The sequence below is a fragment of the Eptesicus fuscus genome, chromosome 18 (assembly GCF_027574615.1).
Source record: "Eptesicus fuscus isolate TK198812 chromosome 18, DD_ASM_mEF_20220401, whole genome shotgun sequence".
In the NCBI taxonomy this organism is placed as follows: domain Eukaryota; kingdom Metazoa; phylum Chordata; class Mammalia; order Chiroptera; family Vespertilionidae; genus Eptesicus; species Eptesicus fuscus.
Genome location: NC_072490.1, coordinates 51,021,997 through 51,038,087, shown reverse-complemented (window position 1 = coordinate 51,038,087; position 16,091 = coordinate 51,021,997). Strand labels below are relative to the sequence as shown.

Genomic DNA, 16,091 nt, shown 5'->3' with positions numbered 1-16,091 from the left:
TTAAGACTGGAATTCTGGGTGCCATTTTCTTAGAACAGCAGGAAGAACATGGTTTTTAAAGCTACAGACTGGTTTTTTATGCAGACATTTCTACACAGCTGCTACCTAAGCTTGGGTGATTATGTTCCCTAACCTCTTTCTGCCTCTGCTTTCTTATCTACAAAATGGGCTGATAGTACCACCTCCTAGTATTGAGAGGATTAAAATGAGATGACGCACATAAAAGAAAAAAGCCAAAGAGTAAGGAAGGACTCCTCAAATTGTGGTAATTTTAATTTTTGTTGTTATTGTTATATTTTCCAAACCTTCAAAAGATTGTCGGCTCCTATCAATTACAAAACGGAATGAAAAGTAAAATAGCTAAAAAGGGAGGAAGGAGGAGGTTCAGGAGCTGGAACTTCGGAGTTGGGCCCCAAGTCCTCCGGAATTGCGGGTGGAGAGCTCAGTGCAGTGCGCACGGCGCGGGCGGCGGGGCGATCCTGGAGGCGGCCAGCAGGGGCCGCTGCGGGCGGAGGCGGACCCGGGGCCGGAAGCCGGCTGGCGGCGGCCAGGCGCACTCGCCGACTCCGCCCGCTTCCGCTTCCGCCGCCGCCGCCGTGGGTCTTCGCTGAGTCGCCGTCTGCTGAGCCGCCGCCGCGATGCCGCTGGAGAACCTGGAGGAGGAGGGTCTGCCCAAGAACCCCGACCTGCGCATCGCGCAGCTGCGCTTCCTGCTCAGCCTGCCGGAGCACCGCGGGGACGCGGCCGTGCGCGATGAGCTGATGGCGGCCGTCCGCGACAACAGTGAGGCCCGCGCCGCCGCGTCAGCGGCCTAGACCTGGGCTGGGCTGGCCTGCGGGGGAGTTAGGCTTTCCGAGCGAAGGGGCGGGTTGGGGTCGGCTCCTGGTCCTTCGTAGCAGTCAGTGCACTGGCCTGTGTTCCTTTGACACGTGACTCTATGTGCATCGACACGCTAACCCTTTTCCCTTCCCCTTCCCCTTGAACACAAGCCGCCCAGAGGCGAACCGAGGGGTGCCAGTCACACAGCCCTAGCAGGGGTTGGCGGTGTGGGGCCTGGCCCTGATGCACACCTGCCCGCAGCAAGCATTTGCGCTTTGCCCAGCCCTTTACAGCGCTGCCCCATTCCTTCCTGGTCGTGGGTGGGAGACTGAGGGATGCCCCACTCCTAAGTCACGTCCCTCTTTTTGGCTCTCAGACATGGCTCCTTATTACGAAGCCTTGTGCAAATCCCTCGACTGGCAGGTGGACGTGGACCTGCTCAATAAGATGAAGAAGGCAAATGAAGAAGAGCTGAAGCGTTTGGATGAGGAGCTGGAAGATGCAGAGAAGAATCTCGGAGAGAGTGAAATCCGCGATGCAATGATGACAAAGGCGGAGTACCTGTGCCGGATAGGTGACAAGGTGAGCGGAGATGGTTTCCCCTCTCTGAGGGTCTAGAATGGGCACTGTTGTAGGTTCATAATGCCTTATTTTGAAATCAACTTTTTAAAAAGTTACTAAGTTAACTACATACATGCTTCCCTGCGCGAGTGAGTCAGTACAAAGTCGAATAAAGAAAAGATGGTAGTCTTCTTGCTACGCCCTGTCACCTGCCCGCAAACAGCAGCCAGGTGTGTGTGCTGCCCCAGCTCTCTCCATACCGAGGACAACATAAGGGAACAGGCAGAGACTTTTGTTTTTTCACTGCTTTTACAAAATTGGGATCATTCTCAGTCGTTCACTTTTCTTACATATCTTGGTTGGGAACTATTGGTTCTGGAACATTTTAAAAATAGTTATTTAAATAAGTAGTAGTTTCCTTATAAGAAACTAAAACAGTTAACGTTAAAACTCTAGTTGGTCTTTCTTTGTTCCGTACCTCCTCAAAGATAACCTTTTCAGTTCTTTTATTGTTCACTTACAGGCATATATATTATATATATATCTGTAGAGATTAGGTAGTACTGTGTTTAAATCTTTAAAAAAATAAGTGGTGTATTCTATTGTCCTGCTTGCTTTTTTTTTTTCAATCAGCATTATTTCTGAGTGATTTCCCATGTTCATGGACATAAATCTTGCTCATTCTGGTTAACTGCTAGCTAGCAGTCCATTGCGGGGCTCTGCCAGTTTGCTTAGCTATCAGCTATTGATGGGCATGGATGTTGTTTTCAGCTGTTTCTGCTGTTTTTCAGCTGTTTCTGCTATTGCACGCTGCTGCTGCAAAAACATACTTGTGTGTGTATGCTAATGTTTCTGTAGGGTATATTCTGTGAAATGAAATTGCAGAAACAAGGAACAATTTTTATCTTAATACGTGTGGCCATTTTTCCACAAAGCAGACCTCCTAATTTATACTCTATTGTCAGTGAGTGAGACCTTTAAATTTTTTAAAAATTTAGTTGTGTAATGGTGGTTAAGAGCAGCGGTCGCCAACCGGTGGTCCGCGGACCACTCACTGTGGTCCATGAGGTCCGAAAGGTTGGCGACCGCTGGCTTAGAGGATGGGGTTTGTCCTTACTTGTAAGCACTGCACCCTGAAGTAGTTAGATGACAGATGACATGGTGTTAATATAAAAATATATGTATGTGGGCTCTTGAATAAGAGAGGTTTCTTGTTTCAGCAGTTAGGATTTACTGGACCCTTAGTTTCCTCAGCTGTTAAATAGGGATAATGATAGTTCCTACTTATTCGGATTAAAGATAAAGAGCTTAGATTAGAACCTGGCACAAAGTGCTTAAATGTTAAAATAAATTTAAAACAAGTTTTCCTCTTCTGATTATAAAGTTAAGATTTGTTCATGGTAAAAATTAGGAAAATGCAAAACATTTAAAAAAGAGCTAATGGCTTGTGTGGTTTTCTAGGTTGTGTCTGTGGTTTGGTTTTAAAGAAGATATTATTACATGTGAATAAGAAATATTGTTCGTTTGTTTATAAAGCCAGGTATATTTTTTAAAGATCATGCCTATGGTAGTCATGGAACATTGAAATAGTTGATGAATAAAAAGGCACACTGCAAAAGTTCAAGAGTAGAGAGGACAGAATAGTTCTTCTTGGTTTGGGTTGTTTCTAACGTAGGAGTAAAGGGAAACAGGTATTAAATTTTTCAGGTGAAGGTTTCTGTCGGTTGATGTAGTTAACACTGGCTTCTTTCTTCCTGATTCAAAGCAGTCTTTTCTTTCAGTGGCTTCTGAGGATGTGTTCAGTCTTCTGCCGGTTAGAGGCAGTACAACAGGGCCAGGGCCAGCGCAGAGATGGATGGGATCACCCAGTTGGTCGGCCAGCTAGGATTAGAGTCAGCCGTAGCAATAAGAGTTTCCGAAGGCTTGGTTCTTTGATCTGTCATTGGGATGCAGCCCCCCAATGATAGTTGTTTTGGACAATTTTCTAGCGTCTGTAGGGTGCCCAGTGTCCTCAGTTTTCATTTGCATCACTTCAGCTTGTTCCCAGAAGACTTCTTCCCTACCAAATGCTCCTCCACAAACTTGGTCAAGTCAGACACCAGGTGCTCCTTCCAGGCTGTGCGACTTGATGGCTTTGTCCCATAGCTTCGCCGTTTGGAACGCAGCGAGCTTCAGGCCCTGCAGACACCAGCCCAGCCGAGGGAGCACAGGGCGGCTCAGTGGGCGAGGGCTGGGATGTTGCCCCATGTGTCGTCCAGGGTCTAAATGAGAAACTTCATACTTTTGAGTCAGGCCTTGAGGAATTTCAATGAGAACATGCTTGAGTCAATATCAGGCAGGTTGTAAATTTGTGATGTTCTAGTATTGTATGTTTTTCAAGTAGCATTCTAAAAAGAACAGCTTTCTATTGTTTGTTTGTTTGTTTGTTTTTGAGAGGGAGAGAGAGAGAAACATAGATTTTTGTTGTTGTACTTATTTATGCACCCATCGGTTGATCATGTATGTGCCCTGGCTGGGGATCGAACCCACAGCCTTGGCGCATCAGTTTGATGCTCAAACCAACTGAGCTACCCTGCCAAGGCCCCTCCTGCTTACTCTGTTTTTTTATAATTACTAAATAATGGACCTAATGGATTTTTGTTAGTGACTGTGTTACCACTGATTATAGTTATTATTCTTTATGTGCTCAGTTTGTTTCAGATTTGTTTGTGGGAGTTCCTTCAAGAAGGCTTCTTCGTCATTTTGACACGATCTCATTAGTCATACAGCAAGATGCCACAGGCTCACCTGTTATTTTTCTTTCCAAATGGGGAATCATCTGTTTTTTGTAGGATCCCTGATTTCTTTTACTGAGGGATAGTCTTTAGAAACCAAAATCTGAGTGGTGGGTGTACCCATTACTTTTCTGCCAGTCCCTTTTACGAATTTATGAGGTATGACTAATAATTATATAAAGCAAAGTCAGATATATAATAAAAGTACCAAGTATGAACATGATTTTATCCAGGTTCATATTTTAAAGCAATGGAAATATATATATATATATATATATATATATATATATATATATATATATATATATTTTTTTTAGCAATGGAAATATTTTATTACACAATGCATATTGTCTTCTAGATGTGCTTGGCCATAGCTGGTGTATTTTTTTGTGCTTGATGCAAGTAGAGAGAATAGTATAATGCACCCCTGTGCGATTATCACCCAGCTTCAACAATTACCAATTCATGGCCATTTTGTTCCATCTCTATTCCTTCCTATACCCCCCCAACACCCCACCACCATCCATTGTTAAGAAAATCTCAGATAGCGGATAGCTTTTGAAACTTTTAATCTTTTCTCACCTCTTGCCTTGATTTTCTTGACAGGAGGGTGCTCTGACAGCTTTTCGCAAGACATATGACAAAACTGTGGCGCTAGGTCACCGACTGGATATTGTGTTCTATCTCCTTAGGATTGGCTTGTTTTATATGGATAATGATCTTATCACTCGAAACACAGAAAAGGCCAAAAGGTACTTGTTAGCAGTGGGGTTATATTCTGTCTAAATTATGATGCTGTAAACAAGAGATTAATGTAAGAAATTTGCCTGTTTTTACTACAATTACTAAATTTGGTCAAATAATTCATATATTTAGTAAAATATTTTTCTTAAATGTCCTTTTGTTTTGAGTTGTTAAAAGTTGTTTTCTCTTTGAAAATAACATAAAACTTGTAAAAATTGGCATTGTCTATTTCTAGATTTGTAAATTACTGACTTTTATTTTATAGCTTAATAGAGGAAGGAGGAGACTGGGACAGGAGAAACCGCCTAAAAGTGTATCAAGGTCTTTATTGTGTGGCTATTCGTGATTTCAAACAGGCAGCTGAACTCTTCCTTGACACTGTTTCAACATTTACGTCCTATGAGCTCATGGATTATAAAACCTTTGTGACTTACACTGTCTATGTCAGCATGATTGCCTTAGAAAGACCAGACCTCAGGGAAAAGGTAATGCCTGAATCTTTAACATTCACATTTAAAGATGCTTTTCTAACTTAAATACAAAAAAATTATTAAAGCATACTTTTTTTTAATTCCTAGGTCATTAAAGGAGCAGAGATTCTTGAAGTGCTGCATAGCCTCCCAGCAGTTCGGCAGTATCTGTTTTCACTCTATGAATGCCGCTACTCAGTTTTCTTCCAGTCGTTAGGTAAGGATAGAGTTGCTCATCTTGATTATCTGTCTTCATCTTAATCCTGATCCTGTTGTCGGAGAACCTAGGTGACTTTCCACATATATGAGAAAAATAGCTGTAGGTCTTTGATCAGTGTGGCTAATCTTTTGCCCATTTTTGTTTAGAGGGGGATCCTAAAACTTAAAGAACTTGGCATTGATATACTTCTCTTGTTAATGCTGCAAATTTCAGAAAATGTTTGGTTAAATGGTTAGATGGCATTCACAAAGTTGGGGTGGGAGGCACTCCAAATGATGATCATTCTGTTTCAGAGTGGGTTTTGGTCCAGTGTTTATGGAGTGCTTTATCGATGCGTACGTGTAGGCAGCTTTATGAGAATTCAGACGCTCTACCTCATGTAATGGGAACAGGGCCTTCAGGCGTGCTGAAGTACTTGCTTGGCCTTATCTTCTTGTGCGTATGCAGATGCGTTTGCCCACAAGGTTGTATTGCAGAATTGCTGTTCTCCCTTTCTCATGCTTGTGGATCTCCTGGTCATTACTCTGCTCAGTCAGAGCAAATACCTTCTCTGCATTCCTGGAGTCCTTACTTTATGCCCCTTCCTCTTATTGAGATATAAATTACATACCATAAAATTCACCATTTTAAAGTATAACTCAGTGGTTTTATTTATTTTTAATATATTTTATTGATTTTTTACAGAGAGAAGGGAGAGGGATAGAGAGTTAGAAACGTCAATCAACTGCCTCCTGCACACTCCCCACTGGGGATGTGCCCGCAACCAAGGTACATGCCCTTGACCGGAATCGAACCTGGGACCCTTCAGTCCGCAGGCCAACGCTCTATCCACTGAGCTAAACCAGTTAGGGCCTCAGTGGTTTTAGTATGTGGACAAGGTTATGCAACAATTACCATCAATTCGAGAACATGTCTATCACCCCAAAGGAAACCTGTATGCATTAGCAGTGACTTCCCATTCTTCCCCTTGGCCCCTGACTAAACTTTCTATCTCTGGATTTACTTGTTCTGGACATTTCATGGCCTTTTGTGCCTGACTTCGTTCACATAGCACAATGCTTTCATGGGCCATCCATGTTTTAGCATGTGTCATATCAGTGCTTCATTTAGTTTCATGGTTGAATGACATTCCATTGAATTGATGTACTGCAATTTGTTTATCTATTCATTAGTTGATGGACATTTGGGTTGTCTCCAGTTTTTGACTGTTAGAAATATGCTATAATGAACACTATTAGCAACCTTTTATTTCAACACTTTCCCATGAAACTTTTTATCTTTACCAATTTTATACATCTCCTAGATATTTTAAATGAAGAAGACAGCATAGTTATTTTCTTTACATGACAGAGTCATCTATTGTATTATTTATTCTGTTTTCGTATAGTGAGACACTAGGGTTTCTTTGGCTTTGTAAGACTGTTTGCTTCTCCAGATATTCATGGACTGTGCTTTAAAATATTTCATATGAAAAAAGAAATAGCATCCTTTTTAAGGTAATACCTGATTGTTTTTAAAAATAAAAATAAATTGCCCGCCCGGTATGCTCAGTGGTTGAGCATCGACCTATGAACTAGGGCAGTGGTCGGCAAACTCATTAGTCAACAGAGCCAAATATCAGCAGTACAACGATTGAAATTTCTTTTGAGAGCCATGTTTTTTAAACTTAAACTTCTTCTAATGCCACTTCTTCAAAATAGACTCGCCCAGGCCGTGGAGTTTTGTGGAAGAGCCACGCTCAAGGGGCCAAAGAGCCACATGTGGCTCGCGCGCCGTGGTTTGCCGACCACTGAACTAGGAGGTCATGGTTCCATTCCTGGTCAGGGCACATGCCCAGGTTGCAGGCTTAATCCCTGGTAGGGGGCATGCAGGAGGCAGCCAATTGATGATTCTCTCTCATCGATGAATCTCATCGATGTTTCTATCTCTCCTTCTCCCTTTCCTTCTGAAATCAATAAAAAATATATTTAAAAACAAAACTGAGAAAGTGAGAGGTATTGTATCCCATCCTATTCCCAAATCCATATACACATTTACTCACATAACATTCTCCCAGAGATAACCATTTTAAGATTTTGTTACATATCCTTCCAGACCTTTTATTCATTTATGTGTACTTTAAAAAAACAAAACAAGGTTCTGTGTACACATGGGAAAATTTCAAACAGTATCATGTACACAAGAAGGCCTTCTCTAACCTATGATTGCCAGGGTCCTTTCCCTAGAGTCAGCTGCTGTCAGCAGGTTTCAAGTGTGTCCGTCGGGCAGTAGTATTTAGAGATACTGGAAACACCTTTAAACATGTGGGTCTATTTTATATGCTGTTTTTCTAAGTAGTTTTTTTGTCTCTCCACAATATAATGTGTTTATCTTTTCATGTCACTCTACAAATAGGTGGTCATTGAGTCAGTAAGTGTTTTTAAGTGGCTGTCATTTATCAGGCTCTGAGTGTGTGTGTAGTGGCAGATAGTATAGGTGGTGCGCCTTGTAGCTTTCATTTGTTTTAAGGACCTTCTAATACTTCATTGTATTAGATGTGCCATACTTTATCCTTCACTGATAAAAAGTTATGTGTCCAGTTTTTCCCCGTTATAAGCAACCTTGTTTTGAACACTTGTTTACAATGCATCTTTTCCACATTCGCTTATTTCCTTAGGAAAAAATTCAAGAAAATGAGTTTTGCAAAGGGTAAATACATTTCATCTTGATCGTGGTTGCCCTCCAGATATATTGTACTTCTCTCACTTAAACATCATTTGAGAGTCTACCCCCTTCCCCCAATACCCTTAGCCAGTTTGAGAGGAGAAGAGTAATTTTATTGATGTTTTATGCATTTTTTTTTTACTAAGTATAGTTTTCTCATTGAACTTTTTAGTCTTTCTTTTTTTTTTAATATATTTTTTATTTCAGAGAGGAAGGGAGAGGGAGAGAGAGAAACATAAATCATGAGAGAGAATCAATGATTGGCTGCCTCCTACACGCCCCCTACTGGGGATCGAGCCCACAACCCAGGCATGTGTCCTTGACCGGGATCAAACCCAGGACCCTTCAGTCCACAGGCTGACTCTCTATTCACTGAGCCAAACTAGCTAGGGCTTTAGTCTTCTTTTAAATGACACATAAAAAATAGAAGATATTTTATGTTGGAAAACATTTCTTCCCCCCCATCCTGTTCTGTAGGGTTTTTTTTTTTGCCATATTTTTCCCCCGTTTTATTGATATGTAATTGACACTATATATGTTTAAGGTGTATAACAGTGATTTGATATTTATGTCTGTCTGTTTTAATAATCACCTGAGAAAATTTTTTCCATTTATTTTTAGAGGGAGGGAGGAAGAGAGGGAGGGAGGGGGGAGGGGGGAGGGAGGGGGGAGGAGGGAGGGAGGGAGATATTAATGTGAGAGAGACACACAGACTACTTGCACACATTCCCTGACTGGGGCCAGGAATGGAACCTGCAACCCAGGTACATGCCCTTGACCAGGAATTGAACCCAGGATATTCTAACCACTGACCAACATCGGCCAGGGTTATGAATTTCTTTTATTAGTGAGAATGAACATCATCGCGTGTTTAGGGCCATCGATCTCCATGTTGCTAAATGTGTTCCCTCTCTGCTTTGATGTGGACCATTCTTTGCTTCTTGCCACAACTTTATGGCCTCATCCTTTGTGAGACCTCTCAGTACCGACTGTCCTAGACTTGGTCATTGCCCTTATCTCTCTCTCCATTCTGTCATCATACTCCTGGATGGTAGTGATTCCCAAATTCCTGCCTCCAGCCTCAAACTTTGCATCGAGCACCAGACCAGTGCATAACCGTTTCCTTGATACCTTCACTCACTAATAGGTGAATCCACTGAACACTGCCTAAACCCCCATCCCACTCCTGACCTCCCCAAAACCACCTCCACAAATAAAACAAAGTCTCTTTCTTCTCCTGCGATTTTGATCTTGTTCAAGCCAGAAACACAAGTACTGTATATTCTTGATTTTCTCTTACGTTCCATGGCCCTGTCGCTGTCTCCCTGCTACCTTCTGAATCTGTCCTCCTGGCTACACTTGGTACCTGAGCCTAGCCAGGCTCCTCCTGCCTTGGGACCTTCCAGTCACCGCCCTGCTCTGTCTTCTGCTCTCTGCTTGGCCGGCTCCTCAGAAACCTCTTCCCTGTCCACCCCAGTCCAGGTCGTGTCACTTTTTCTTCACGGCACGTGGTAGTCCATGAGAGTGCTTATTTTTGCGCCTCTCTCTGCTGTTTGAAAGGGTAGTTTCTGTGGCAGCAGGGATCTTGTCTTTTGGTTTGCTGTCATATCTTCACTTTTTAGAGCAGTGATCGGTAGTAGTTATCCAGTAAAATAATCTGTACTTAAGTGAATTGCTCATAAATGTCTTGTGTACCTTTTACTGTTCAATTAATCTTTTTTTAATTTACTTATAATGGCTCTTTATAGATCAAGGCTATTAATTCTTATATTGTAAATGTGTCCTCTAGTTATCTATTTATCTGAAAGGGAAAGTTATAATTTGTCATCTTATTCATTACAGCTGTTGTGGAACAGGAAATGAAAAAGGACTGGCTTTTTGCTCCTCATTATCGGTACTATGTGAGAGAAATGAGAATTCATGCCTACAGCCAGCTGCTGGAATCGTATAGGTCATTAACCCTCGGCTACATGGCAGAAGCCTTTGGTGTTGGCGTGGAATTCATTGATCAGTAAGTTTACACAGCATCATGCTAACTCAGTTTTTAAAGTTACCTTTTGATATGTGAATTTGTACATTTTCTTCCTTTTTACAATGCTTCCCTCTATTAAAAAAAATCTAAGAATTTTTCTTAAGATCATTATCAAAACAGTTATATTTTTCATCTCTGCCTTCATGGTGTGCCCCTTCTATTAACAGAGTTGTAGAGAGGGTAAGTTATTTTGCAAAAGGTGTTAGACCAGCTGTTATCAAAGTAGTCTGCGGCTCCCTCTTTCTGGACCACACTGCCACGGCAGGAATGACGCTAGATCTCTATCTTAGAGTTCACGTTAGGTCCTATTTCAGTGCCTTCCAGTTTTTAGGCGGCTGCTGCAATCCTGGTCAAATTGGTTGTTAAATATGGTGCCTGTAACCCTTTGATTCCTCAAATACTTGCTAAGCCATTACAGTATGGTTCGCATTGTGTTAGATCCCGTGGATTTTTATCGTAAGCCGCCTCTCCCCATTTAAGATAGAAATGAGTCTACAGAGATAATAAAATGGAATAGAAAGGTGTGTGTGGCTTCAGCATGGTGGTGAGGAAAGGGGTGGCAATTGGAGATTTGTGTAGGGCCCGTAGGCCATGGTATGGAGCTTGGGTTCGAATCTCCGTGCTGTGGGGAGGGAGCCATTGGAGAACTTTAAGCATGGGAGTGAAGTGATTCCGTGCTGTGTCTCACACAGACCAAGAGAATACCTCATGGAGAGGTTATGGTGGCTTGGACGAGGGTAGTGGGAGTGTAGTTGCGAAGTAGACATTCAGAATGTGCTGTCTTTTAAATGTTCATGATGTAGTTTTCAGTGGGCCACAAGGAAAAAACATGGTGTATATATAGTTAAGTGCAGCTGCATTTCACTTAAATAAGACCATTTTCTTTTTAGTGGTGTTTTTCCTGATATTTCAAAAAAATTTCAAGCATGCAGAAAATTCTGAAGAATTACATAGTAAATTCCCATATATCCTTGGTTGTCTAATACTTCGTTATATTCGCTTTATCACCTACCTGTTCATCTTATTTTTTAACTACTTTATAGTAAGTTTCAGGCTCCTGTTCATTTTATCCCTAAACTTCAGCGTTTGCTTATGGGCTTGTTTTGAGGTAATATGTGCATTCAGTGAAATGCACAGATTCTTACCGTAAGTGTAACCCACACTGGTAAGGGAGCCATCACCAGAGACACCCACACTCCCTTCTTTCAAAGAAAAAAGGCATTGGTAGTAATGTTTCCGTGTTTTAAAAAGTATCCTCACTGAAGAATGAGGCTGGTACCCCTAGGTTGGTTTTGTTGTTTCATTTCTGAATTAACTAGTCCGTGAGATTTGCCTGGTAACCATGAGAGTCAGTTACTAGGATGGGGGATGGCCATTATTAATGGTTTTCATGGATCAGTGGGAGGAGTGAGCAAATGCGTGGAAGATGGGGTTGGCCTGTCTTCTCCTAAGTCGGCCACTGAAGAGCGGTGTGGTCTTGGGCAGGTTCTTCAGTGTGGTGTGCTGGTGATGGAGCCGTCACTGATGTGGGCAAAGTGAAGCTCAAGTTCAGTGTAACATCTGAAGCAGGACAGTGCCATTCAGAGACATACACTGCAGTATTCTTTGTCATTATAAAATGACATTTTAATTCAAAGCGTGTGGCACATTTCAAGGTATAAGACCAGCTTTAGAGACAAAGATTGTACCATTCAACTCTAATTGTTGTTACCTAGAAAAGTCATGTTTTACCTGCTTCAAGTCTGGGTTTTCATGGGTTCTCTTTTCCCGCCATAAAAATTGATCTGAGGTGAAATTTTTTATTTTTTAATGTTTTTATTGATTTTTAGAGAGGGGAAGGAAGATGGAGAAACATCCATCGGCTGCTTCCTGCACACCCCCTACTGGGGATCGAGCCAGCAACCTGGGCATGTGCCCTGACTGGGAATCCAACTCTTGGTACATGGGTCGAGGGTCAACGTTGAACCGCTAAGTCATCCTGGCCAGGCTAGGTGAAATCCTTTTTATTTTATATTTTTTTATTAATCCTCACCCGAGGATACTTTTTGATTGACTTTTAGAGAGATAGGGATGGGGAGAGACAGAGATAAACATCAATGTGAGAGAGACATCGATTGGTTGCCTCCCGCATGCACCCTGGCCAAGGCCAGGGATCGAGCCTGCAACCAAGGTACATGCCCTTGACTGGGAATCGAACCTAGGATCCTTCAGTTCGAGGGCTGATGCTCTATCCACTGAGCCAAATTGGCTAGGGCTTGTTGATAGGTCTTTTATTTGAAACTTGGGATGCATATTAATTCTAGAGGTTCTGTTTAGTCAGTAAACACTCAGTTCATCGTTACTAGATATCTGTTGTGAGGCACCATGCTGGGGGAGATGAGTAATCTTGGGACATGTTTGACTAGCACAGAGGGAGATGAGAAAAAAGATAGTTGGGATTTAAAGCAGGGAATGGGCCTTCAGTGCCAAGGTAGGGCATTAGGAGTTAAACTTTGTTATAACCAGAAAAGCTGTGCCCAGATTACTCCTGGCACACAGAGTTTAGAATGAGCGTAACGGGGGGTTGGTATTTGATCCAAGGGCCTGAGAAATGGACACACCCACAGATGGCTTCTTGTGAGCATTTAGACCAAATGTCACTGCATATTTAGGATTTTAATAGGAAGTGATGGAATAGCACAAATAAATTAGGGATGTGTTTGAGAAACGAGTGGCCTAGTTGTCCTAGATGGAGTGTGTGGTAAGATGTACAGGAGTCCACGGAGCTAAGCCTAGCAGGATCTCCTTGGGGTCCTCCTCTCCCGCTGCCTCAGCTGGTCTGGTGATGATGGGATGGAGAACGGAGCAGCAGAGTTGTCAGCAGTCAGGCTCTGAGCCGAACAGTAAATCTAAGCTCAGCAGAGGGCATTCTTGAGTCAGTTTGCTTGTAAGTCAAATCCAGTGTAGCTGTCTGTATCTGGCTGCCTGGTATCTTGTTCCTAAATCAGAACATCAGGATTTTTCTTGAGAGGTTCTCTTTCCTGTTCTGTAGCTTTGGGTAGGACTACGAAAGCTGGCGATGATTGAACTTGATTGTGTAATTCTGTGTACTTCAGTCCCAGAATAAGAGCTTCAGTCTAGAGATCCAACTGTTTTCCTGGAATATATATATAAATGAGTTTAGAAACAATGCTGATCTTGTTTAATTTTAATTATTTTTACATATAAAAATACTTTTATTTACTTCAGAGAAGAAGGGAGAGGGAAAGAGAGATAGAAACATCAGAGAATCATTGATCGGCTGCCTCCTACGTGCCCCCTACTGAGGATCCAGCCTGCAACCTGGGCATGTGCCCCGACCTAGAGTAGAACTGTGACCTCCTGGTTCAAAGGTTGATGCTCAACCACTGAGCCCCGCCTGCCAGGCTGGGCTGAGCTGTTTAATTTTTAGATTTTACCTAAAGCCACTCAGTTACAGAACTCAAAAACTAGCAATTGAATTGTAGAATAAAGCATGCTTTGTAAACATGTTACAGTTCTTGCTAGTATAGGATAACCTCTAGCTTAGAATCTTCAGTAGCATAACTTAATTCAAGGCATAGTGTGTCTTTCACCAGTGACTGACCAGTGGCAACTAGTTACGATATTGATCATTTCTTTTAAAGCACAAGTCAAAGCAGCACTTTACACACTTCATCTGATTGTAATGCTTGCTTTTCAGTAAGTGTCAAGCATGATGTTTGCCCCTGACTTTCCTCAATGGTGCTTTAGACTTTGTTCTGCCCAATACAGTGGCATTTCACTGTAGCTTTAATTTGCACTTTTAATGAGTGAAGTTGATTTTTTTATGTATGTCCTTTGCCCGATTTGTAGTATTTTCTACTTTATAATGCAAACATCTTTTATTCACATTGTCTTTTAGTTTTTGACTTGGTCTTGATGGTACTTTCCTATGTAGAAATTCTCTTTACATAGTCAAGTTTATCCATTTTTCTTATGTGGTTTCTTAGGGGCTCTCAACACCACTTATTGACTAAGCCAACCTTTCCCCATTGATTTGCAATGGCACTTTTGTTAGAAATATGATTCTGTTGGTGTTTATGTGCTTGGACCAAGTTGTTTTACTATCTGGGAGAATAATCTGGTACTTAATTTCAATCTGATTTTTCTTGATTAGGAGGACTCTGTATGAATCTCTAAATTTAACACAAATAGATTTTTATTTTAAAGTAGTCTTTTCATTTATTCTCTTTAGCAGCATAATAGAGCTGGCCTCATAAAGCTTTTGTACATTACTTGGCATTTACATTTTTTCCTGTCATATAGTAGTAGGTAGACTGTATTTGGAGAGTTTCACTACTGATGCTGGTTTTTGAGGTATATGTGTAACCATAACCAGGTTGTTTAAATAGCTGTCTTACTTAGGAGGTTTGGGTCATAAATGGGATATAGATTCTCAAATACCTTTTTCACATTCACAACACATTAAACCCATCATCTTTGCATTCCTGGTCCTAATTTATTGTAGCATAGTATTCTTTTTTTCTCCTTCATGCTCTCTAGGATTTTGAAAATCCTGAGAGTTACCTGCTCCTTAATAGTTAAGTTGAAGGAAACTGGATAGTTTAAAGTGCCCTCAAGCTCCCAATAAATCCTGTTATTTTTCCTTTCCTCAGTGTCTATCTCTGAGCACCTTTGTAGCTTTAAAGACTTGCTGTGAATGGTTTCATTCTTTGCCACCTACACTCCATCTGAGTATGAACCTCTGGGGTCATGTTTATGCTGGTAGGTGACTTTCTCTTTGGGGGTAGTCCTGTAATTCACCAGATATCTTCTCAGCCTCTACACATTCAGTAGCTAAGGATGGAGGGAACTCAATGTTACCTTGTAAGACAATTGAATCGTGTACTTAGTGCACTTTATAGTTTCCTAAGATTCCTCATAAGGCAGATGCTAAAGGCTTTTTTCTCTCAATTAGGGAACTCTCCAGATTTATTGCTGCTGGGAGACTACACTGCAAAATAGATAAAGTGAACGAAATAGTGGAAACCAACAGGTACATTTCAGTTTGTGTAATACTCCCCATAATAAGGTACATTATATTTCATTTTTGTTCCTTCACCGTTTATCCCCCTATGCCTGCCCCCGTGTCCCCCCCCTCCCCCAAACTGTTGTCTGTGTCCATGAGTTTTGTTTTTTTCTTGGTCCCTCCACCTGCTCTATGTATGAGTCTGTCTCTGTTTTGCTTGTTAGTTCAGTTTGTTCATTAAATTCCACACATGAGTGAAATCATATGGTATTTGTCTTTCTCTGATTGGCTTATTTCACTTAGGGACATTCTTAAGTGCCTTTTAAAAGTAGGTCAACTATTGTTACAGAGTAATGTGACTAGTAAATAATTCATTTTTTTTCTTGAATTTATTTATAGACCTGATAGCAAGAACTGGCAGTACCAAGAAACTATCAAGAAAGGAGATCTGCTACTAAACAGAGTTCAGAAACTTTCCAGAGTAATTAATATGTAAAACCATGTAAACAAAGGATTTCCTTTGGAGATAATGACTTGGAATTTTTATAGCTTACTTCACTATGTGCCCAGTTCAGCTGTATAAAAGAAATACTGTGTTTCTGTCAGTTTACTTTTTCCTTAAGCATATCTACATTGAGCATGGGGTCTGGTGATGTTAAAATGTTACCTATGTCATTTAAACCTCTCTGGTTTATGGTATAATGGGTTACAGCCAGAGGCTCTATGGTACCTGAGTTCAATACTAACGGCCTCATTGGTA

At 41.4% G+C, this 16,091-nt stretch overlaps 2 protein-coding genes across 2 annotated transcripts in view; one reads left to right on the top strand and one right to left on the bottom strand.

Annotated features, from left to right (window-relative positions):
* The first annotated feature begins 575 nt into the window (after positions 1-575).
* PSMD6 (proteasome 26S subunit, non-ATPase 6) lies at positions 576-15,936 on the top strand. The gene is made up of 8 exons (XM_008146271.3): positions 576-783; positions 1,196-1,401; positions 4,761-4,906; positions 5,164-5,383; positions 5,477-5,585; positions 10,134-10,302; positions 15,281-15,358; positions 15,731-15,936. Exons 1-8 carry the CDS (start codon positions 639-641, stop codon positions 15,825-15,827), a joined length of 1,170 nt encoding a protein of 389 aa, XP_008144493.1. The 5' UTR covers positions 576-638; the 3' UTR covers positions 15,828-15,936.
* ATXN7 (ataxin 7) overlaps positions 12,960-16,091 on the bottom strand; it is a 125,588-nt gene continuing 122,456 nt past the window's right edge. The window contains exon 20 of the mRNA XM_054729486.1: positions 12,960-13,459. The gene's annotated coding sequence lies outside the window, so the exon portion shown is untranslated. The remainder of the gene's footprint in view (positions 13,460-16,091) is intronic.

What these genes read in the sequence shown, in the direction of transcription:
- PSMD6 (XM_008146271.3), top strand. Translation starts at nt 639, where the DNA reads ATGCCGCTGGAGAACCTGGAGGAGGAGGGTCTGCCCAAGAACCCCGAC. An exon ending in AGTTTTCTTCCAGTCGTTAG is followed by an intron (nt 5,586 to 10,133) that starts GTAAGGATAGAG and finishes TATTCATTACAG; the next exon opens with CTGTTGTGGAACAGGAAATG. An exon ending in GAAATAGTGGAAACCAACAG is followed by an intron (nt 15,359 to 15,730) that starts GTACATTTCAGT and finishes ATTTATTTATAG; the next exon opens with ACCTGATAGCAAGAACTGGC.